Source organism: Cololabis saira, chromosome 15, assembly GCF_033807715.1.
Source record: "Cololabis saira isolate AMF1-May2022 chromosome 15, fColSai1.1, whole genome shotgun sequence".
NCBI classification, from domain to species: domain Eukaryota; kingdom Metazoa; phylum Chordata; class Actinopteri; order Beloniformes; family Belonidae; genus Cololabis; species Cololabis saira.
Genome location: NC_084601.1, coordinates 9,456,552 through 9,479,758, shown reverse-complemented (window position 1 = coordinate 9,479,758; position 23,207 = coordinate 9,456,552). Strand labels below are relative to the sequence as shown.

The 23,207-nt window shown below is 41.7% G+C and overlaps 1 protein-coding gene across 1 annotated transcript in view; it reads right to left on the bottom strand.

The window, feature by feature from the left end:
- Positions 1 to 18,635: 18,635 nt before the first annotated feature.
- LOC133461464 (teashirt homolog 1-like) overlaps positions 18,636 to 23,207 on the bottom strand; it is a 30,952-nt gene continuing 26,380 nt past the window's right edge. Inside the window, exon 3 of the mRNA XM_061742393.1 lies at positions 18,636 to 23,122. Coding sequence (XP_061598377.1) covers positions 19,788 to 23,122 — 3,335 coding nt within the window. The 3' untranslated portion in view covers positions 18,636 to 19,787. The remainder of the gene's footprint in view (positions 23,123 to 23,207) is intronic.

The following is a 23,207-nucleotide window of genomic DNA, read 5'->3' as shown; positions in this document are numbered from 1 at the left end:
CCAGCATGTTTTACTCTTCAGGTGGGTATGCAGCACTTTCTGACACTTTTGATGTGTTTGCATGTCTCTTTGTGATATATGTGTACATAAATAACACAACCCTGAATATCTGTATGCAGCGAGGAGAGCTGGGGTGGGATCGGGGGGTGGTGGTTGTTCCTTCTGCAGAGCTGTCGTGTTGCCGTATTTCTTGCTGACATGTCTGATCAGAAAGTGATGACAGCCTGTGATTGTCAAAACGGCTGTCACTGAGTGGCAGATCAGCTTTTGCTCTGCCTAGTTTCCTGCTTCCCTTCCCCCTGGTTTTGTCACATCTCTTTTCCAGCAGCGGGGTTGGCTCAACTCAGACTGAAGGTAAGAAGCGACATGAACAGACAGCACGAGGAACTCAATCTCAATGTGTAAGGCCATTGTAGATGTCATGCTTATATACTGTACTCCCACGGCTGTGGAGAAGCAAGCCAGATACTGAAAATGTGGGCGTTAAACCAGCAGCTGGAGAGCTGAGTTTGGTGAGTGTCTTGACAAACACAGCAGAGCTTCTGCTCACCATGTGTGCAGGACAGGGACTGCGTGACAAGAGCCATAAGTGCAGTTTCCCCAGAAGAACCTGAAGCTTCAAATTATGCTTCACCAGCTGCGTTTCACAATAAACGTCCCATGTCATCACTTCAGTAGAAAAACACAAGGATAACATAAGATTTAAAGATAAAGAAGGTTCTAATGAACAAAACTTGGAATTATTGTCCAGATTTTTTCAAAGCACTTCCTGTCAGAAGACACGTTGAAACAATTTATCAGTTTAAAGGAAAACACTTTGAAACAAAAATGAAGTCAAGCTTTGAAATTAAACATTTGTTGTTGATTGAAGATAAAATAAAGTACTGTATTTTATTAGACTTTCAGAAGAGTTTTCATGCATAAAATGACACACTTCTCTCTATTTTCAGGGTTACAAAGAAAGCGTGGTCTGGCTTTGAGACTGAATTGTTTGTTTACACTTATGGTTAATAAAGTCCTCTCGCTTCGTCTCCTGGTGTTCAGGTGTGCAGCACTCATGCTGGCTTCTGAAAACGGCATAAAAATAATAATAAAACAGATACGTTATATCATAGTATTAGTTTCTTCTGAAAGGAAAAGGGAACTCAGCTGATTCAATAGTCTGATTTATACCATTGTTATGTAGCTATTCAACAGGTCTTTGCATTTAAACTTGGTATTAGAATGTGTTCCATCACCGTTATGAGGTGGATATTAATATTTCATGTTAATACCAACTGAAGCATCACTGGAAGGTCATCGTTTTGAAAGTAAAGTGCATTACACAAATTGTGAAAGTGTAAAAATCAAAGCTATCGTCAAATTCAGAATGATCATCTCACTGTACAGCTGGAATTATAATTATACTTATACAGAGCGTATTTAAAAACGACCTTTGAGGAAGGTGTCTAAGGTATGTTGGTCATGAATTGTGGAGCTGGAACAGCAAAAGCCTTGTTTCCCCGGAGCCTCTGCTGCGTCCTCGGTACATCCTGGGGCAGAGCGGGGAACTGAAGTGCAGCAGCTCAGAGAGGCAGGGCGGGCCATTTCAACATTTAAAAAAACAAAAGAAGTTTGAAATTAACTCTTAAAATGGACTGGCAGCCAGTGCTGTGAGGACAAAGCGTGAGTAATGTGCTCCATCTTCCGTGTTTCAGTTAAAGGCACCAGCTGACAGAGGACGGGCAAACACCAACATACAAAAAATTACACTAATCCAGCCAGAGTTGTAATAAAAATGCAAATTACATTTCTAAACAGATTTTTTTAAATTGTCCCCAATTGTTTCAGCTAAAAGAAACCAGGTTTCACCTCGACTCTGATCTGACCATCCAGTCTGCTCGATGGCCCATGTCCCGACCCACCAGCGACACCTGGACCAAAACCAATTACCTTTGTCCTCTTGTCATTACCTTTTAGGAAGTTCAGAGCCTCCTAAGCTTTTAATTCCCCAAGAAATTCAGTTTAAGCTCATATTGGTTGGCATTCTTCCATCTGGGGGGCACAATGGTACCAGATCATCGGACGGTAACCAGGAAGGTTCCAGTCAACCCATCCCAAAATCTGCAGTTTCGTCTACAGATTCCAAAGATTTATATGTATATTCATGTTGATAATGCAAACAAAGTATGAGTTAAATTTTAAGAGTCCTTACGTAGTTCCAGTTTCAGTGATCCAACGTCAACGTTGTGCTGTTAGCAGCGTTAGCATTCACATCAGAAGATACACATCTCTGTGGTTGACTGTTAATGGTCTCAGATGAGATCTGTTGGGATCCAGCCGGTCTTTTCTGTGAAAACAGCTGTTTGCGTGTGTTTGGCTCATTAAACTAACTCGTCATACTAATGCAGTTTTGTGCAGAGTCCACACTTGTCACCATCTCGCCGCTCCTCCAACGCCCTCCTGTCATTTTTCTGTCACTCTTATTCCTACCGTGATCACTATTGTTAGATAACCGTTAATTAATAAAATGTCAAACATATGCTCATGGTAGCGACTGAATCTGTGGCTAGAAAAAAAGTAGCATTACACTATGTGGATTGCTTTTAACACAGTAACAAAGGGAGGAAGGAGAAAGCCTTTTGTGACTTTGCAGGAAGTTGGATGCACTTTGGATCCAGGACATGGTTAACTCTCAGTGGAGATGTTAGGAAAGGCAAAAGTGACAGCCCAACATTCATCTGCCTCCTCATTTTGTCTATTTATATGTATATTCATATTCATGAGCCAATGAGCCATTGGACCATGTGCTGTTGGCAATGAATTTAGCTTTATTGTTTAAAAAAAAAAAAGAAATCTCAGTCCATCCCCCTGGCAACTGATGGAGAGAGACTGCAGTGCCTTGGTGACAAAGGACTGGTAGGGCCTGGTGCTAAATCACTGTATTGACGTGAGCAATGAAGGCAGAATCTTATCTTTGGAATTGCAGAAGTGACTTTCCCCTTCACTTTGGGCATTTAGTGGATTATTGGCTCTTATATTACCACATCTCTAAAAGACCTTAAATTCTTTGGACAGCTGTTTGATGGCAAAGAAGAGGAACACAGATAACAAGATAATTTATTATGATTCCTTTGCTTCAAGACCCTTGTAAACTTTTACTTGTTTGTCTCCACAAACAGGGACATTTAGGTTTGAGAATAAAATGCTAAATCAAGAACTTAGGCCTATGTTCTTTTAAAAAATGCACTGAGTCTGGGAAGAAGACGTTGCTCTTTTTGATGCAAAAAAAACATAATTTTAAGCAACTGGCAATCTGTCTCTAGTGTATCACAGTGCACATTTTACCTGGTGATAGCTGGGATAAGTGCCAGCCCACACAATGATATGTATGAAAAGAAACCCTCCTGTGATGTCACTCATAGGTTTTGAAGTGCTTTTGAAGCTTCCCAGCGCCTTGATGCCCCAGTTATGGGCAGACCCAGCGGGCCTCCAAGCCAGATCGAACACCCAGGGCATGAAAAGTGAGGTATGTTAGCTTAGCTTGTTCAGCTTCAAATGTTTCTACTGCACTGCAAAGGGATATTACAGCACTCGTTTTGGATGAAGGCTCAGAAATGATATGCGGCAACGATCACTTGATTGGAGGATCATGCTGGTCCAAGAGGTGATGAGCTCGAGGCAGAACAGCTGACGTCCTTCACTAAGCTAGTAGCCTTCAACCAGGGACAAGGGGTAGCTGCAGTCACGTGAAAACCAGCCGCAGTGGTCTTTTAGTAAAGTTAACAGCACAACAAGCTTTGTTATCTTTAAAATAAGAGTTATTATAATCTGTCTGGTCTTTTTCCAAAACTCAGAAGTCCATCCATTATCTATACCCGCTGTATCCTTTGCAGGGTCACAGGGGTCTGCTGGAGTCTCTCCCAGCTCATTTTCAGGCGAGAGGCAGGGGTTTACCCTGGACAGGTCTCCAGTCCATCGCAGTGCCACATATAAACACACAACCAGACACACTCACACCTTTTGCAATTTTGAATCATCAATTAACCTAGCGTGCATGTTTTTGGACCGTGGGAGGAAGCCGGATTACCCAGAGGAAACCCATGCAAGCACGGGGAGAACATGGCAGCTCCACACAGAAAGACTCCTGCCGGGCCTGGGAGTCGAACCGTGGATCTTCTCGCTGTGAGGCAACAGTGCTAACCACGAAGCCACCGTGCTGCCCAACTCAGAAGTCAAATTCACTAAAGGTGCCAAGTAGCTTAAGTGAAAGCTAACCATTTGACAGCACAGTAAATCAAAAGAAAATGTGCCTAATTATGCATTAATGTGTGGTTTTCTATACTTTTATCTAATAAGGGACCAGGAAAACCACCTGCTGTACAGCTGTCATGTTAAATACACAACTCTCTGGAGTACAAAACCATGTTGCGAGCCAGGTTTAAACAGGATTTTTGCAACAAGATTGAACATTTTTATATGGAGTTGAAAGAAAATCACTTTTAGAGCCAGCCCCCAGTGGACTCCTATGTCTCTTAAAATATAAAGTTTAGAAAGTGAAAGCATAATATTGCCATGTAGCATTTACAAACGCTAAAACATTACATCTCAAGGAAAATCGTTTATTGAACAGGGGACGTTACACAGAACTTATCCTATTAGTAGCTGATATGATTCACCTAAGCATGTAATAATTTATACCAGTAAAGGTCTACATGTACAGGAGAAGCAGTAAGATCATTCTCTGTCTCTTTGCTGGTTCATGTGATGTGAATGGACCGAGAACAGCTGTATTAGTGTATTTGGAGTTTTTTTTTTTTTTTTTTTTTTTTTTTTTTTCACCTTGTCTGCACATATATTTATACCATGATTGATACCATGAAGGTAGAAACCAAAGGTATATATATGTGCATTATTACTATATTTAATATATATACATATATATACGCATACATATGCATACACATACATAAATATATACATACAAACCCAGTGATTTTTTTTTTTTTTTTTTGGGGGGGGGGGGGCTGACGACATCCACTGCCAATCCAGGAAGCAGGAACACACGGAGACACACGTCAAGCACTGGAAATCTGCAACAAAAAACCACAAACAAAACATGGAACCGGCACGGAGCCAACCAAAACAATAACAGCAATCGACCCAAATCTTGAGATCTGATCGCAGTCTGAGCTAAGCTACCGCTACCTAACCCCAAAAACTACAGAGCCAGCATGCAGGTGAACAAGCCAGTGTGTATGTCTATGTGTGTGTATGCGTGCCCCCCCCCCCCCCTCGGCGGTGGCCGAGGGGGGGGGGGGGGCCCTCACCCTGGCCAGGAGGCCCTCACCCTCCAGGCCAACGACCCCCACCCGGCAGGGGGCCAGCCCGCCCGGAGTGACAGAGCCGCCCCGGCCGCCGACGCGGGCAGGTGCACCCGCCCCCACGAAGAGGGTGTATTTGGAGTTTAAGTTCAGTCAGTTTTTTTTAAATTTCCCTCTCTTTTTTGTCCTTTTTTTTTTAACTTGACACAATTTCCTTAAATCTTAAAGGAGCTTGAGGCCGGATTGTGGCAAGATTTATGAAAAAAATCCGTATACATTTTAAGTTTTCTAGTAATAATGTCAGATGAAGCGTTCCAAACCCAAAAGAATGAGCCCTCTAGTGTATCTCTCCTTTGCCTTGAACAGGCTGTGTGCTGCAAAATGTGCTGCAATTTGGTCCCGAATTTCCCGCGCTGGGCGGCGGATGTGACGTCACATGACGCTGCATGTGCGTTCTCCCCGTTCTCCTGTGCCGGCTTCACTGTTGGCTGCAGTACCCCCAACGGCCGTCGTGGTGAAGGGTGGCGCTAGAGAGTTTCATTTCTTAAAAGGAGCCTCATGCTCCTTTAATGATTTTTCTACAAAATATCACTGATATAGAGTACAGTACATCATGACGCCTTAGCATTTCTTTTTCCTCTTGGCTAAACTCCACCACTCTCTTCCGTGGGGTGCACCTCTTTTGAGACCTGTCCTACAGCTTTGCACCTCTATATTAATCCTTTTGGCTGCAAAAGCTTTAATTTCCCCTCAACAACCCTTAAATCATGGTGGAGAGAGCATACAGTTGCTACCCTGAGAACACAGACAGCAAACAAGTTCATTTTTTACCTGCAGTTCTGTGAGAGGCAATCTCTACACGAGTCATGCGTTAAACTGGCTCGGGTTGTTAAAGCCGTAGACTGTATAAATAAAGCTGGGCAAACCCTGTGTGACATCACCCAGAGGCAGAGGTGAAAAAAGACCTGAACGTCCTACTTTCACATTCCTGTAAAAGATGCAACAAAGTTCCACTAAGAGGAGAGAGCAGCTGCCTCTCAAACATCGACTTTCAAAGGGAGTGACAAGAGCACTTTCAAGAACAAAACCTACCCGCTAACTTTGTGCCATCGTAAACAGAACACAGTCTCTTTATTAGCTGCTTCTAAGTCGTAAATTTCCTCCAACTCTGTGTCATGATCTTCGATTACAGCTGGCAAAGGTGAGTGGTAGCCGCTGTCGATGCTCTGCAGCTGAACTTATTACCAGTTCTGCATGGTGTTGACAACTACACATTTATTATTACAAAATCTGTCAGGCAATGTCCTTCAACAACTAAACTGAGAGACAGGAATTAGGTTGTTTATGTTCTCTGAATGCCAAAAGATGTCGTGGTCTCACAAGTGTTGACTGTATTTCCTTTTAAAGCGGCGTGTCAGTGTGGCTCCTCGGGAGGTTACAAACTGTAAGAGCATTTTCACTCACGATGCAGTAAAAACATCAGTAGAAATGACTATGATAAACTTTACTAGGACACATTCTGGGGTGTGCTGGGAACGTACACCCAACTCCCTCAACATGCTACGATTTCAACAATAAATAGTGTTTTTTTTTTCTTTTTCAAACCTATGAGAGGTGCCATCTTGTTAGGAGTTTAACCCACCAGGTCAATCCAAAAATGGGCAAATAAGTGGGCCAAAATACAGAGGTGGGTAGTAACGAGTTACATTTACTTGAGTAAGTTTTGGGAAATGTTGTACTTTTAGGAGTAGTTTTGAATCACTATACCTTTTACTTTTACTTGAGTAGATTTGTGAAGAAGAAACTGTTACTCTTACTCCGCTACATTAGGCTACGTTGAGCTCGTTACTTTTCTTTTATCCCTTTTATCCACGTACGCGTCAATCTCATGACATCACTGAGTGATTCTTTAGGAAAAATGTTTGTTTTTGCATGTTTTGTCACACACACACACACACACACACACACACACACACACACACACACACACACACACACACACACACACACACACACACACACACACACACACACACACAGAGTTTCTATGAGTTCATGGGCTTGTTCTAGTTCTGCCTGGTTAAAAAAGAAAAGTACAAAGGCTTGAAATTTTGTACTACAGGTGCTTAATTAACTTTTTTTATTCTGTTATTTTATTATGTATTAAAGTACTTGAATTTACTTTAAGATTATTTTAATTTAAGCTATTTTTTATTTTTTATTAATTGTAATTTATTTTATTGATTTAATTTGCTGAAGATGATTATTTTGTACTTTTGTCTGTTTGAATGGTTGTGTTAAAAAAATAAATCAGACGTTACTCAACAGTTACTCAGTACTTGAGTAGTTTTTTCACCAAATACTTTTTTACTTTTACTCAAGTAATTATTTGGATGACTAATTTTTACTTGTACTTGAGTCATATTATTCTGAAGTAACAGTATTTTTACTTGAGTACAATTTTTGGCTACTCTACCCACCTCTGCCAAAACAGCCTGGAGGTCAGGTGGTGGCATGGGCGCAATTTCCACTGGGGACAGGCGGGACATGCCCCCCCCACTTTTCAAAATCATGTTTTTGTCCCCCCCACTTTTTATAGTTTAAAAACTAACGGTAGGCTCAGCCTGTAATTGCGAATCATCAAGACACCCAGTGCGAAGGTACTGACCCAACCATGTTAGCCCAAAAGTGATTGTAGAACAGCATCTCAGCAACAAAACCTTAAGATCAAGAGAATGGATACTGTGAATTTCCTTGGCTCCATTATAAACAAGGAGTCAATGGAATCCTATGTTTTTTCTGTGCCCAAGCTTTTGAAAATGAAAAATCAAGCCTGGCCAAGAATGCAGACCCAGCATTTTCCCAAAACGGGCAAAAAAAAAAAAAAAAGTAAAATTGTCTAAAAAAGTAAATGCATATTAAAATTGTTTGATTGTTCGCATTCACACACACATAGTCTTACAAAGCCACACTGCACATCCACGCTACAGCTACACGCACAAATTTGCCGTTCCTACTTGTGTCCCCCCCACCTCTGAAACTAAAGTTTCGCCCTTGGGTGGTGGAGAACACCCACCCTATCTCAGTAACCACAAGCTACCAGTTCTAGCTTAACTTCACTGATGCTTATATATGATTCTAACGAATTTTACCTCAAGTCTGTCCATCTATCCATGAAATGAGGCCAATGAGGGCTGCAGAGCACTAGCCGCTACCTTTGTCAGCTGTACGTCGCTAGCGAGGCTAGCTGCCAGTGTTGCCAAGTCCTCAGGACGGAAAATGGCTATTGGCTGTCCTAAAAGTCGCTCAAAGTCACTAAATAACGTCATGACCTAATTTGCATAATTTGCCATTTATATAGCTCTGGACCATGACATCAGAATTCCCAGCATGCACCACTTTAGAACGTAAATAATGTCATCATGGCAGTATAGCTGAAGCGGGTGCTGGTAAACGGTACGGATGTAGGATAGCCATGGTGCTCTGAGTGCCAGAATCTTAGAAAAAGGGGAACAGATAGAGCTTTTTATCGGATTTGTAAAGATCCAGAGAGCCGAAATAAACGGTGAGAGCAGCTTTACTCTTTGTGAATGACTCACCTGAAAATCTTAGACGTATGATTGAATGCATGAGGTGGTGCCTTAAAACTGTCATTCACACAGTGAATGCGGTCTAATTTATCCTGTGAAAATCCACAGTAACATTTGATATTAGTTATGACGATTACATTAGCCGACACGGACTGTGTTGGTGTTGCACCTTTGTTAATTAAATGAATGAGGCAAGATTTGATAAAACAAACACACGTGTACTTTTTCTTTGTAAATCTCACACTCATAATAATGTTCCTAATGAAAAAGTACTTTAATAGAGGAACTATGTATAGTAGATAGATAGATAGATAGATAGATAGATAGATAGATAGATAGATAGATAGATAGATAGATAGATAGATAGATAGATAGATAGATAGATAGATAGATAGATAGATAGATAGATAGATAGATAGATCTCTGTTGTACCCAGTAAACCACGGACACGGTGAAATTAAAGTGGTGCTTAAAACATTCTTCCCTCAACATCTCCGCATGAAAGGCCAACTTTTTTATTTATTCAGATAAGTTGAGACTCTTCAGCTCATAATCACGACTTAAAATAGATTTCTCCTCTTATTGATTTGCAGCTTCTCTCCTTCGTCCCCCCCCCCTCTCTCCCCGCGCGGGCCTCTGTACTTCCTCCCTCAGTTCTTCTTCAAGCCCCTGACAGTCGCAGCGCTCGTATAGACACTCCTGCCTTTGCATAATGCGGATGCAGCTTCTGTAGGTCGAACGAGGCTCCTTCGACATGTGTCAGGAGCTTGCCGTGTAGGCTTGGACTAATGATGGCATAACGGCCAGCCCACTGCCCCTCAGTATGTGCCCACTCTCATGTGTGCACGTATGTGTGTGTGTGTGTGTGTGTGTGTGTATGCTGGGGGGTGGCAGGTTTCGTCATGCTGATTAAAAGCACCCTCCCCCCCCTCCCCCACTCACAAAGCCCCTCACATAAAAGACAGCAGAGAACATGAACCACTGTCAGGTTGGCCCAGATGAGGACACTGGATCCATGTCACCTGAATTTACCGGCCTAATATGACAGCCGAGTTGTGATCCCTTGTCTGGGACGTGTCACGTTTGCAGAGTTTGGGCTTATTCTCATGCAAATGATGCCAGCTTTGGACAGAATGTGAATGAGACTCATCACACTGTCCGAGAGAGTAAAACCCAACCGCACGACAGCAGTTCCTTGCACAGCTCAAGATGAAATAAACGTTGACATTTGACATTCAAACCTGGCAACCAAAACCAAGAATAGTTCAAAATAATGAGGAATGTTGCGGGGAGGAATGGCAGCAGCATGAGTGTAACCTATTTACTTTTTTTCTGAGGTGCTAAATAGCACGTGTTCGGTCTCCAGCAGGAACATGCGGAGTCTGTTCATAAACATGCTGACAGACACGCTGCTGCCCAGAGACATTTAGATGGACCTACCAGAGCAGAAAATAACACGTAAAAAAGAACACAAGAGCACCGCAGACTCCAGCCTTTTCAGGTCCATTGTCATCTTTAAAAAGTAAAAAAAAAAATCATTAAATTCGACCGTAGAGTGGTTCAATAACAGAAAACTCTTACAAAGATGCACTTTCATATAAATGTCTCAATATTGAAGACGCTTTGACACAACATTGATGTGTGGCGCGTCCCACCTGTGGGCTCCGCTGCACTGGAAACCGGCTTTGATAGCTCACAGAAAGACACTCCATCCATTCAGAATGGCGACAGCCATCATTATTCTCAAAAGAATCCACTTTGTCACTTCTCCATTCTTCAAGAGCCCGTGGCTCGGCCTGATGAATTATGTCGTCTGTATCTTCCAAAACAAGGCTGATTCCTGACAGGTACACAACACTTTACAAGACACTTCTGACTGCCTGCAGATCTCAGCGGGGACAAAACGTGTCAACAAGCAATCAGATTCAACCCTCTGTCCATGATGAGATGTCTCAGGTGATTTTAAACCTTCAGCTTTTTCTTCAAATGTGGCATTGAAGCTTAAGGGTTTCATAAAAACTTAAGGTGCTATATTGTTTCACTGTCAGGATGCCTGCAGCAGGAAAAGCTCATTCTGACACCTCAGGTATATTTACCCGCTACGTGACACGTACGAGGGTTCGGTTCTGATCGACACCTCACAAGTCCTGCCAACATTCCTTTGGGATGAGATGATCATTTATATTAGTACAAAAGTGCAATTCTCTAACAAGCTTCATGACAGGAGCAACATGGGAAAAACAATTAGCGCGAGTTGGAACGCAATAGCGGGAAAAAAGTGTTAAGAGGATAAAATTGGATTCACAATTACAGTAAAGTGTTCATTTTTGCATTTTATGAACTGAATCGACTAGGTAGAGAAACATCTTGTCAGAGAAAGTAAAGAGCAATTTCACGTTTTCGTTTTTAATCACTTGCTTCATAACATTGTAACTCAATGAAGTTTTTATAAAGCAGCAGGCAAAAATCAAAGTTTGTTTCAAGTTTTAAAGAATGCATTTGCTCCGATAATGACATGAAGAGTGATCCGTTAGAACCTGGCAGCAATCCTGATGTGTCCGCCTTTAATGTGACTCTTTCAGCAGGATGCATTAATGAACCTCTTACCTGTCCACCAGGTAAGTGTAGCTCTTAGCTTCACTCCTACACACAGTCACCTTTGAGTATTAGCAGGCGAGCATTGGCATGAGAACAATCACACGATTAGAAAGTTGTACAGCGTTGATCAGTTCTGTCGTAGTTTCTATTGTTCTATAAGAAGTAATCATGATAGCTCATTTTGGTGCAATTATCTAGCTTCATCGCTTCCTTACGTTTTAAATAAAGCCCCACTCCCACCCGAAGTGCTAAAATACCCTGAGATGACTATAGTGGGACTCTCACACGGGAGCGTTGTAGCAGCGCTCGGTGTTTCCAACACGACATTATCAAACCAAAAAGCAACCAATCACATTTCCTCCCACAAGGTACACAAGTAAGCCAGGTACTTTGATAAAGTACGTGAAGCGTGTGTCACATAGAGTCCTACACAGTCTGCACCATCCTATTGACATGTAACACCAACATCTGTAACTCCACATGCAGATGTTAGTTCTCAGTACCAGAGCAAGCCAGAGCAACAGCCTTTACCGCGACATCGCTCACAGACACACCCCAGTAGGATCCACTGACCTGGCAACTAAGGCCTGAATTATGGTTCTGCGTCAAAACAACGCCGTGCCTACGCCGTCACCGTGACGCCGTCGTGAACCCTTCGGACTCCGTCACTCCATTTTGTCGCGGTGCAATACCCCCCGCGACCGCTAGTTCACGATCTTTTCCTGGATGGTTTATCCGACTTTTCCGGTCACAGTGAATCAAAGAGATAAGGACAACTATTGTGCAAAAAAAAAATCACACATACACGAAGAAAAGAGCGCTGAAAGCTACGAAGCGAACCAATCACAGCCCTCTCGGTCTGCATTTGGTCTGCGTCGCCTCGACGCTTAGTTACAATTTTTGGGAGGTGCACGTGAGTGACGTCAGTGACGTCAGTGACGTCAGTGACGTCAGTGACGGGTCGACGCGTACCCTACGGCGTAGGCGCGGCGTCGTTTTGGCGCAGAACCATAACTCAGCCTTAAGGCCTCCTACTGATGGCATGCACCTATGTTTGTCAACTGACAATAACTAGAGGAAGAAAATTACTTTGGAAAAGTAACATAACAAGAGGACTCACAAACAGAAAAAGAGAAACAAGAAAAGAAACATCTGGGGTCAACTGGGATTGTTGGAGTATTTCTGTTTCCACATGGGTATTATGAGAAGACTCAGACTTGGAGGGGACACCAAGACGGCTGTATGTCATGTTTTGCCTACAGCCTACTCAAACACCATCCAGTCTTTTGGCGATGCGCTGAGGTACTGAACCTAGTGCACGGACTTGTCTCAGCCTTGTTGGAGTTCCTACAAATTTTGCACAACAATTCCTTCCTACATTTTAAAGAAATATAACATACAGTAGAAAGCACCAAGCAAGCTAAAGGTGTGATGGCATATGCTATCACTAATACCCACCCCACCCCACTGCCCTACCCCAAAGGAGGGATCGGTTTCAGACCCATAAAGATTCTTAAGAAAATTCCTTGCAACGCTGTTCCTCGTCATGGAGAGATACGTCGATGATTGAGCGTTTTTGAAACTATGCTGGACCTCAAAACCTAGAGAATCTGCTTTAACTGTTTCTTTATTTCACATGTAGTGTCCTTCTCCCCTGGCAACTGGGATAGTTCTTAAACACCCAAATCCTGTACACCGTTCCTGTTCAAATGTTTCCCATAATATTACTTAATAAGGCCACTAAGGTAAATCTATTTAGACTATTGTAAATTATTATTGAAAATCCCCAAAGTTAAAGGAGCATGAGGCTCCTTTTAAGAAATGAGACTCTCTAGCGCCACCCTTCGCCACGACGGCCGTCGGGGGTACTGCAGCCAACAGTGAAGCCGGCACGGGAGAACGGGGAGAACGTGCATGCAGCGTCATGTGACGTCACATCTGCAGGACAGCGCGGGAAATTCGGGCCCAGAATTGCAGCACATTTTGCAGCACACAGCCTGTTCAAGGCAACGGAGAGATACGCTAGAGGACTCATTCTTTTTGGTTTGGAACGCTTCATCTGACATTATTACTAGAAAACTTAAAACGTATACGCATTTTTTTTCATAAATCCTGCCTCAATCCTGCCTCATGCTCCTTTAAGGTCAGAGTGCATGATTCTCAATGCTGATGTGTGATTGCTGTAGAGAGCTCACTGTGACGCGCACTATTCTTCCTATTGAGTTTTTAAACCGCTCTAAGCTCACAGTACACCCCTGATCACAGGCCGAGTCACATATTAAGGTCTTATCCAGTCTGTCTAGAACTCTCCTTAAAACACACACACACACACACACACACACACACACACACACACACACATACACACACACACACACACACACACACACACACACACACACACACACACACACACACACACTCACAAGCCTTCCAAGTATAAAGTGTGCTGGATATTAATGTAATTCGGTGGGAACCTGTGACATGTCAGCGAGCTTTACGAAATGCATCTGTCAAACATTTGCACACAGTGATTTATGACTACTAATCGAACCATGACAGGCCTGTGCTTTCGTTGACAATTTCCAAATTTTATTTGCAGCTTCAAAATCGAGCTCAAAATGATGCATGGCCCTTCTGTAACTCACCTTTCACTCAACACATCCTCACCCTTACAATAACGCATAACTTTAGCTTTAGCACAATCATAAATAGGGAATAACTTAAAGAGGAAGTTAACTCAATGAAGTTATTCATGAGGTAAACAGGTACGGAGACCAGACACCACTTCAGAACCAGTCTGTCTTTCTGAATGTGTTTATTTCTCTTTAGAATTTGAATGTTTCCGCTCAGAAAGTTGCTGTTTGCTCCGACAAAATGTTCCAAGAGGAAAGAAACTTGAAAAATGAACTCAATTTGCTGAAAAGGCTTTCTACGTGTCCCTGAAATTTAAGATAATACTTTATTTGGTGCAGAGAAAACCTAAGAATTACTTCATGACGGGTTTCATCCATCTGTTGAAGCAGGCATCTTGGTTTCACACTTCGGCATAATTCAGCATGCTGGTATTAACTCTGCTCTGTAATTGCTGTTGCTGCTTTCTACGTTCCCATTCACATAAAGCATACTGCGGGGCATGGGAGCTCTATTCTTCCTGGGAGAAATGCCTCAGGCTAGTGTTTAAGAGCTGCGTGGGGTGGGAGCGCGTCAACTTTAATACTTTCACTGGAGACATGTCACGGTCTTTTATCAGGTGTCTCACTAGCTCAGCTCCAAAGCTCTGTTCTGTGTTTTACTGTTCAGTCAAAAGCATGTATTTTATTTTATTTGTTAATATTTTATTGTCATGCTTTCTGAGGGGATTATGTGTATTTGAATTTGCTCATGCAAACAAACTTAAATTGAACAAACTCACTTATTTAACACTTAAAGGAGCTTGAGGCTCCTTTAAAGAAAGGAGACTCTCTAGCGCCACCCTTCACCACGACGGCCGTTGGGGGTACTGCAGCCAACAGTGAAGCCGGCACGGGAGAACGGGGAGAACGTGCATGCAGCGTCATGTGACGTCACATCCGCAGCCCAGCGCGGGAAATTCGGGACCGAATTGCAGCACATTTTGCAGCACACAGCCTGTTCAAGGCAAAGGAGAGATACACTAGAGGATCATTCTTTTGGGTTTGGAACGCTTCATCTGACATTATTACTAGAAAACTTAAATTGTATACGGATTTTTTTCATAAATCTTGCCACAATCCGGCCTCAAGCTCCTTTAAATATATAATATATAATAGCCTTTTTAGGGAACGTGCAACCAATTGTTTTTGGACAGTTCATCTACTTACATGTATAAAAATGTCTTCAGACAAACTGTTGGTTTTCCTCTTCCAACAGCTTTTGGAGGGATTTCCATTGGACTTCCATTGGACATTGGATCAGTATAAAGATGGACTCCTACTACCAATGAAATATTACTGGCACTGGCTTCAGTTCCTTTTCAAATGTGGTTATTTTCACTGTCCTCCATATTTAAAAGAACTCATGATTCCATATAACTCTCCATACTCACTCAGACATATGAATTTTCCTTTTTTCTTTGTTCCTAGAATTTCAAAAGAGGTTGGTAAAAGATCATTTTATTTTAAAGGTCCATCCTCCTCTTTTCATTGTTTTAAGTTGTCATTATACTTTCATCTTAAAACAAATTGCCTATGTTTTTAATTTATTTATGTATTTTTTTGTCCTTTTTTCTATTTATTGATTTATTTATTTTTTTAATTTTTTCCCCCTCTCTGTCTTGTTATATTTATCTCATTGTTTCGGTTATTCAATTAGTCCCCTTGTAACTAGACTTATGTGTGTAGGGGTTGTGTGTGGGAGGGGATGAGCAAGCTGTCTGTGTTTGTTTTATATCATGTATGTCTGTACTGTAATGTGATATATTGTAATGTTGTATGTTTTCTTGGGACCCCCTTGAAAATGAGATGTTACTGTACATCTCAAGGGGCTATCCTTTAATAAATTCTAAATTCTAATACATTAGTCAGTTATGAAACTATTGAGCATGTTAGCTAATAGGGAAGTTTAATAGGTGTCCTTTCTTTAGCTGCTGGTAACTGTAGATGAGTATGATTGGCTTGTCTCTTTTATGTAAATTGATGTCTGAAGGGTACGGTGGTTACAAAGTCGTATTTTCTTTCTCCCTGGAAGTGTGTGTGTTTGTTTACCTTTATTTCTGTAAGAGACATTTGGGTGCAGAAAGGACATTGAAATGGCCAATTTAGACATACCTGCAAAGCCATTTAAATTTGCAGGTACGTCTAGCTACAGTACCATCCGTTGGAGCACAATATCTATTCTCAAAAGTCATGGGGAGCCAATCAAATCAGTCTATCCTTGGAGAATTTTCTGGGGTTAAGCTGGATGTAAGCAGGGTAGATGGCTGCAGCTGAGGAATAATACTTGAATACTTAAAGATTCAGACTTTTTATTCAAAAATTGAACAGAAGAAGGCACTCAAAGTCATTACTTTGCAAGATTGATGTATATGCTGTTTTGTGAACAGGCTACGGCAGTTGTATAAAAAATTAGCTGACAACTCCACTAACTCTTTTCCGTGGCTCTGAATCCGTCACCTTGTTTGTTGCTCTGATGTGTCGTAGCGGTACCAAACTGCATGAAACAACCAGTTTGATAAGCAACTGTTGGCTGTGGAGGCCCCGTGGATCGTTTTCAGACCCTATATCTTTCTAGACGTGGGTCTGATCTAACAGGCCGACATTGAGAGAGAGAGAATGGTGAAATGACAAATAGCAATTGCTGTAAGTTGGACTGGAACCATTTTTTGCAGAGATGATGATTTCAACCAAACCAACCAACCAACTGTATGCGTTCAGCCTGACCAGCTGAGCTAAGCCCCCCCATGTACAGTAAGTAAGTCTAAGGCATTTTTTATTACAACACTCTAAAACCTGGACGTCATTTAAGAGTCTTTTAAACCCACTCATTCCACTAAACTGAAGGATTTTCTTAAAACCTTTTATTGTAGGGCCAGAACTAACAAATATTTGATGACTGTTGAAGCGATTAATCGAGTCATATCACATAATACATTGTGCAATAACTTAAACCATTTTATTTGGTTATTAGGTTTTAAAATTAGCCTTGGATTGTTTAAGGCATGTTCCAACTAATAATAAAAGATTAAAAATGATTCCTTCGGTCAAAAATGTGATTTATTTAACTCATGTAATGTACAAACTATGCTACTCATAAGAAAAAAAAGAAAGTTAGACCATCCTGTTATCGCCAGCAGCATTGCAGAATAATTCCCATGACCATGACTTTTAAACCGTTTAATATATTTAGATAACTCAAAAGCTGGCAGAAGTGAAGAAGGACGTAAAGTTAGTTGGTGTGAGAGGAGGATGGAGAAGATGGGGTTGGATGGAGGCAGATTAATCTCTGTGGCAACCCCTGAGAGGAAAAGATATATATATATATATATATATATATATATATATATATATATATATATATATATATATATATATATATATATATATATATATATATATATATATTTATATATATATATATATATATATATATATATATATATATATATATATATATCGAGTCTATGCGTGGCCTCCAGTACTTCTGAAGTATGACTAGATTCACCAGCATGTCGCATGTGTATTTACAGTCTATGGTTACATGTTTGCAACGTCAGCTTCTCACTACCGTTACTCACAAATGCTTGGTGCAAATCAAAAATCATTACAGTTTCTGAAAGTAGAAAACAAGAGCTGTCCAATGGTGTAGCGTATGATACCCGAGACATCACGGGAAACGTACACTGAGCGACCACTGGCAGGTGTGAGTAGTGAGATTAAAGGAGACTTTTATTGAATTTCTGAGATATTTGGGCCTGACTCTCAGAAAATTAACATGCTAAAAATGTTTTTGGTTGTGCATTTACAGTTCTCCCAGCTCTGAGAATTGCTCATGGCGGAGTTCTGCTATGATGTGCGCTCAAAGACACATATGCAGTATACACTCACAGGTGAAAACACTCCCACCTCCACCCCCACTCCCTAAGAAAATGCATTGCCAAGCTAATGACATCAGCAAATTAACTTTTAGCAACAACTGTTTATTACCGCGCTAATCTTGCTTCATAATGCAGTTCTTAGAATTAAGACCAAACCAAACACCAAACTTCACCTTCCTATTTCAGACCTGTAAGGATGATGGTGACAACAGTGGAGTGCTGCACCGAAATAGTTGGCACTGCAAAACAAGAGGGACAGTAGAGTTCCTGTACAGACCAAGTTTAAGAGGTCACAGATCTGTCCTGTGCAAACAGCATATGTCCCCTGTGCCTGTTTGGCTGGAAAGGTTTTGAGGATCACGCCAAACTTCTCTGTCTTTCTTTTCTCTCCGAAACAGGGGTGTGCACAACAGGAATTATTGTAATCAGACAGAATACAAATCCTGAGGTTTTTGATTAAATTCAATTCAACTAGATCAAGTGAGGCATCATTCATGTACAGTTAAACCCTTTCTGCTTCCTGTTCTGAACTACAGTGTGTATAGTTTTTATATAAATACATCACAAAACACCATAGCTTAATCCAGGACATTTTTATTTTACAACTGAAGACAAAAGAATGTCATTCGAGTTAATGACAAATTAATTTTGTCATCGAGTTAATGACAAAACCTGGAAATCTGTCATTGAAGAACAAAATCTTATGTACAGTCATAAGCATTACATCAGATGCCTGTGAGTTCATTTTTATATAAACCACACTGAGGGACCTATTTTTCACTGAAAAAAAGGACATTTTGGTCCAACAATATTTTGTAGCTCTTTAATAGTCCCCCATATTGGTCTAGAAAATAACATTGTAAAAATGCACACAGTACAAATAATATTGAACTGTAAAGAGCAAGATATGCCGACTCACATGTACTTGTTGATTATTCATACAATACATTTTAAATTTCATCAACTTTACAACCGTAGCTTCACAATAATAAAATGAGTGACCTATGTATGCAAATACTGTACATGTTTAAACAACCTGCAAATTATATTTAATTAACAAAAACCAATTACTTGGAACATTTTTTAAACATTTTTGTGATTTAATGTGAAAAAGAAACCAATATTATAAATAGTTCCCAAATGTTCCTTATGGGAACTAAAATTAAAAAGGGCCTTTTATTTTACTCATACATTTCATCAGTTTAGTTTCTCTATCTAACTTCATATAATCAGCTGGGTCCAAACTGTTAAACAGGGACATCATTTCGTCATGGTTGACATTTAATTAAACATGATAAAAATCACTGCTTTACATGAAAACATGCACAAACTGCTTCATAAATAATATGCAAGTTGTGTTGACATATTTATCCCAAAGGAATTATTCAGAACCAGTGGGCAAAACAAGTGTGGACCAGTTTTAAAACAACAGATGGACAATTCCTGAAGGCTCGGATAAAATGCAGCGCGTTGGAGATGCAACAATCAGTCATTGACTGCATAGTGCCATGTCTGTTGAACTGATCTGATGCAATTTTGCCACCACAACTCCAGCTTTTAAATGTGGCTTACAGTAGAGCCTCGTCAGAGCAAGTTCCTGCCATTCACGATAAAAGGAATAATTATAATAGACGGTATTAAAGCTCTTGTGTTTTTAGAGTTATGGCACTATCTGTAATGACAGATTGTAGCTCAGGGTTTTAGTGCAACAGTAATCTGTAATTCTATAACCTTTATCTGACTTCACTGTTTATCAAACTTTTCCAGCTCTTTCACAAAGATGAGATGGTCCTCTGCCGACTTCCCGTGTGTTTTACAAAGGTGCAATTTGATTGCGTGTTTGCTCACGAATGTCCGATTGCAGAGTTTACACTGATATATTGAGTTAGTGTCTTCCTCTGTGAGTCCAGATGAGCTATACATCTTCTCCTCAATCCTGCTGACAGCCTGCTGATCTAGCAAGTCTACGGAAAGCTTTGAGAGGTCCTTCAGAGTGAACCCAAGATGGGTCTCCAAATGGTGAATGTATGACGACGGAGTCCTGAACTGAGACGCACAGTCACTGCACAAAAACAGAGGTTGTCCAGAGTCAATATTTTTGAGGAACTTTGTACCCCCTGTCCGCTTTAGCTGGTACTTTACATTGGCCAGCCAATGTGAGATAGTGGTCATGGAGAGGCCGGTGAATTTACAGATGTGGACCCGTTCTTGAGGTCCCAAGTCAGTTATTACAAACTTTCCCTCAGGAGTCTCTCGAAGACTTGAGGCAAACTGGGCCTGGAGAATAAGGAGGTGCTGGGGATTCCAGTTTGACTGTCGGCCTTTCCTTCTTTGGATGGGCGACAGCTCCTCTATGCCATCCTCAAAAGTACAAACATCATTTTCTGATTTCTCAGAGACAGAAGATGGAGTTGTAGACTTTGGTGTTAAACGACCCGTCAGATTTTTCACCATGTCTGAAATATCCATTAAAGCATTCTCTCGAAGAGGTGGGGATGATGACTGAGAGAAGGTTTTGCAAATCAGTTTGCTGTTGTTTATGTTGTTGTTTGGGGCAGCCTTGGCTGCACTGCCATTATTGTTTTTGGACTTTGTTAGGTCTATGGGCTGGTCATCAAAATCATTGTGGTATTGACTTACAGGTTCTACTTGTTTACTTTGAGCAGAGTTGTTCATCTTATAAAGCATTGCAAAGGGGTCCATAAAGGGGGTAGCCACTTTTGAAGCTTTCCCTAAGTGGTTGTTCATAACGGACTGCAAAGCACTAAGAGGGCTGACAATCGGTTGCTCCGGGGAGTGTTCGGTGATGATGCCCAGGTTATTGCAGCCATTGCTTAAGGGTTTTTCTGGTGATTCACGGTCACTTTTTATCTTTATATCTGTTTTGGGCTCTTTAGCCTGATCCCCTTCTTTTATAGGCTCACTTGTATCCTCCACCGTGGTCTTCACTGGCTTTGAGAGGTATTCTGGATTGGCTAAAGCCTGTTGGTCCTTAGGTAGGGGAGACTTTGTAGGTCCACACTTATTCTCTGCAGGCTTTTCCTCCTTTTCCTTCTTGACTGAACTTCTTCTCGTCACTTTTTCCACAAGCTCTTCCATGGCAAGGACATTGCTTTTGTGACTTGGAGGTGGAGATGGGCTATTTGGTGAGTGGATTTGGTGGGTGTTCAAATCAGAGGACATTACCTTCAGACTGGTACTGCTAAACAAAGGCTGAACCTGTGTACACGAGGAGAAGGTAGACTTCAAAGATCCATGGAGCTGATAGGCAGCATGAATACTGGGGTATCCACCCCATGTTGGTGTTCCTGTTTGGGCCTTGCTGATTGCACTTGAAACCGTATTCTCTAAAGACTTTAGGATATCTAGGCCACCTTTAGGTGTCTCTTCCAAGTCCTCCTCTGTGAGATACCGGTAAGATCTTGCCTTTACAGGTTTATCAGATTTTTCAGAGGGGTCTTCTTTCTCCTCTTTAATTTTTTTCTCTTTATCCCATACTTCCATTTTCATTTCATCTTTCTCTTCGTGGTTCTTTTCCTCTTGTTGCTCTTCGTGGCTGTTTGGCTTCAACGGGGAATCAAGTCCTGACTTACCATTGGGCGCAGGAAGTCGCGTGGTGGTAGGGGGCAAAGGAATTGACTGAATTTTCTCCTCAATTATAGGATCAAAAACTAACTGCTTACCCTTTTTAGAGGCTGAATTTGTGACTTTAAGGAAGTGTCCTGTGACCATCATATGGGCTGTCAGTTGTTGTAAGGTGTCATGTGAACTGCCACATTCCATGCATTTAAGAATTTGTGCCTTTCTTGCCTCAAATTGCCAGGTATAACTGGCACCGTTTTGGTAACCATAACGATTGTTAGGAGTGACATAGGGATTAGCCACTTTTTGGTCTTTGGGAGAATCTCCCAGGAGGATGCCAGATGAGACGGACTCTGGTGAGCTTGGAGACATCAAGTCCTGAAATGCTCTTTTTTTGGTTGGGGGTACCAGCTTCGAGGTGAGGGCTGGCATTGGCTCTTTTAGAGGCACTTTTTGATAGTGTTTTGTTTTGATCATGTGAACACTAAGATCTTGCAAGGATTCAAAAGAGTGGCCACAATACATACATTTGAGAACCTTTTGAGCATCTTCTTTGCCCTCCATCTCCAGCAAGGAACGCTTGCGTGGCTTGGACCACTTCTTGCTTCGATCATCCTCTGTATCCTTGTTGTCATCACGGTAATGGCCCGTCTCATTCATATGCACGGTGAGGCCAACCAAAGTGTCATAGGCTCCACTGCAGTCCTTACACCGAAACTTGCTGGCTCCAGTAAACACTGGGCCATAAAGTTTATTGTTTTGTCTGTAAAGCTGCACAGTGCTGAAAAGGCTGGGCTCAGGAAGGAGTTGGTATGGAGCATGCTGTAAAGTTTTAGCCAAAGCTGCCTGATGCCAGTCATAGGCTAACCCTCCTGTGCTGCTGGAGCTTACATTGATGCCACTGTTGACGTGGCTTGACACCATTCTTGCAGTGGTGCTGCTGGTAGTAACATTAGTCGTGGTCGGGGTGTTGACCCTGCTACATCTGCTCTTCACATGAATGTTGCCTGAATTGTGGCCACTCAGGAACCCATTGCTCCCTTTATGATCACTGCTGCTGCCATTGCTAGCTGCAAAATTGTCCCCTTGTTTACTTTTGAGCATGTCCAGAGCAATGCTGGACCAGGAGGCATCTGAGATCAGGTTTGCATAGACAGCTTTCATTTTTGCCAGACTATCCTGTAGTGACAGGCCATTGATGGATTCAGTGCTTTCTTCAAGTTTCTCCTCTACCTTGTCCTGCTCACTACAGGGGGAAGCAGTGGTCTTTAGGTCCACCAGCTGATCACTGGTGTTGCTGAGGGGAGAAGCATACCCCGCATCTGGGTTAGTGCCATTGCTGAGTGGAGAGTTCTGGCAGCTGTAACGATCTCTTGCATCGTCGTCATCATTGAAAAGATAGTCTGCATCTTGACCATCAAGGGAAAGGCCATCGTCTTGCAGATGTTCCTCTTCTTCAGCCTTGCCCACTGATAATTCATCTTCAGGTCCATAAGCTGGAAAACAAGACAGACAGAAAAGTTCTGTTAGATACTGTTCTGTTGGTACTGTAATGCACACCGCACACCAGACTGCACCACC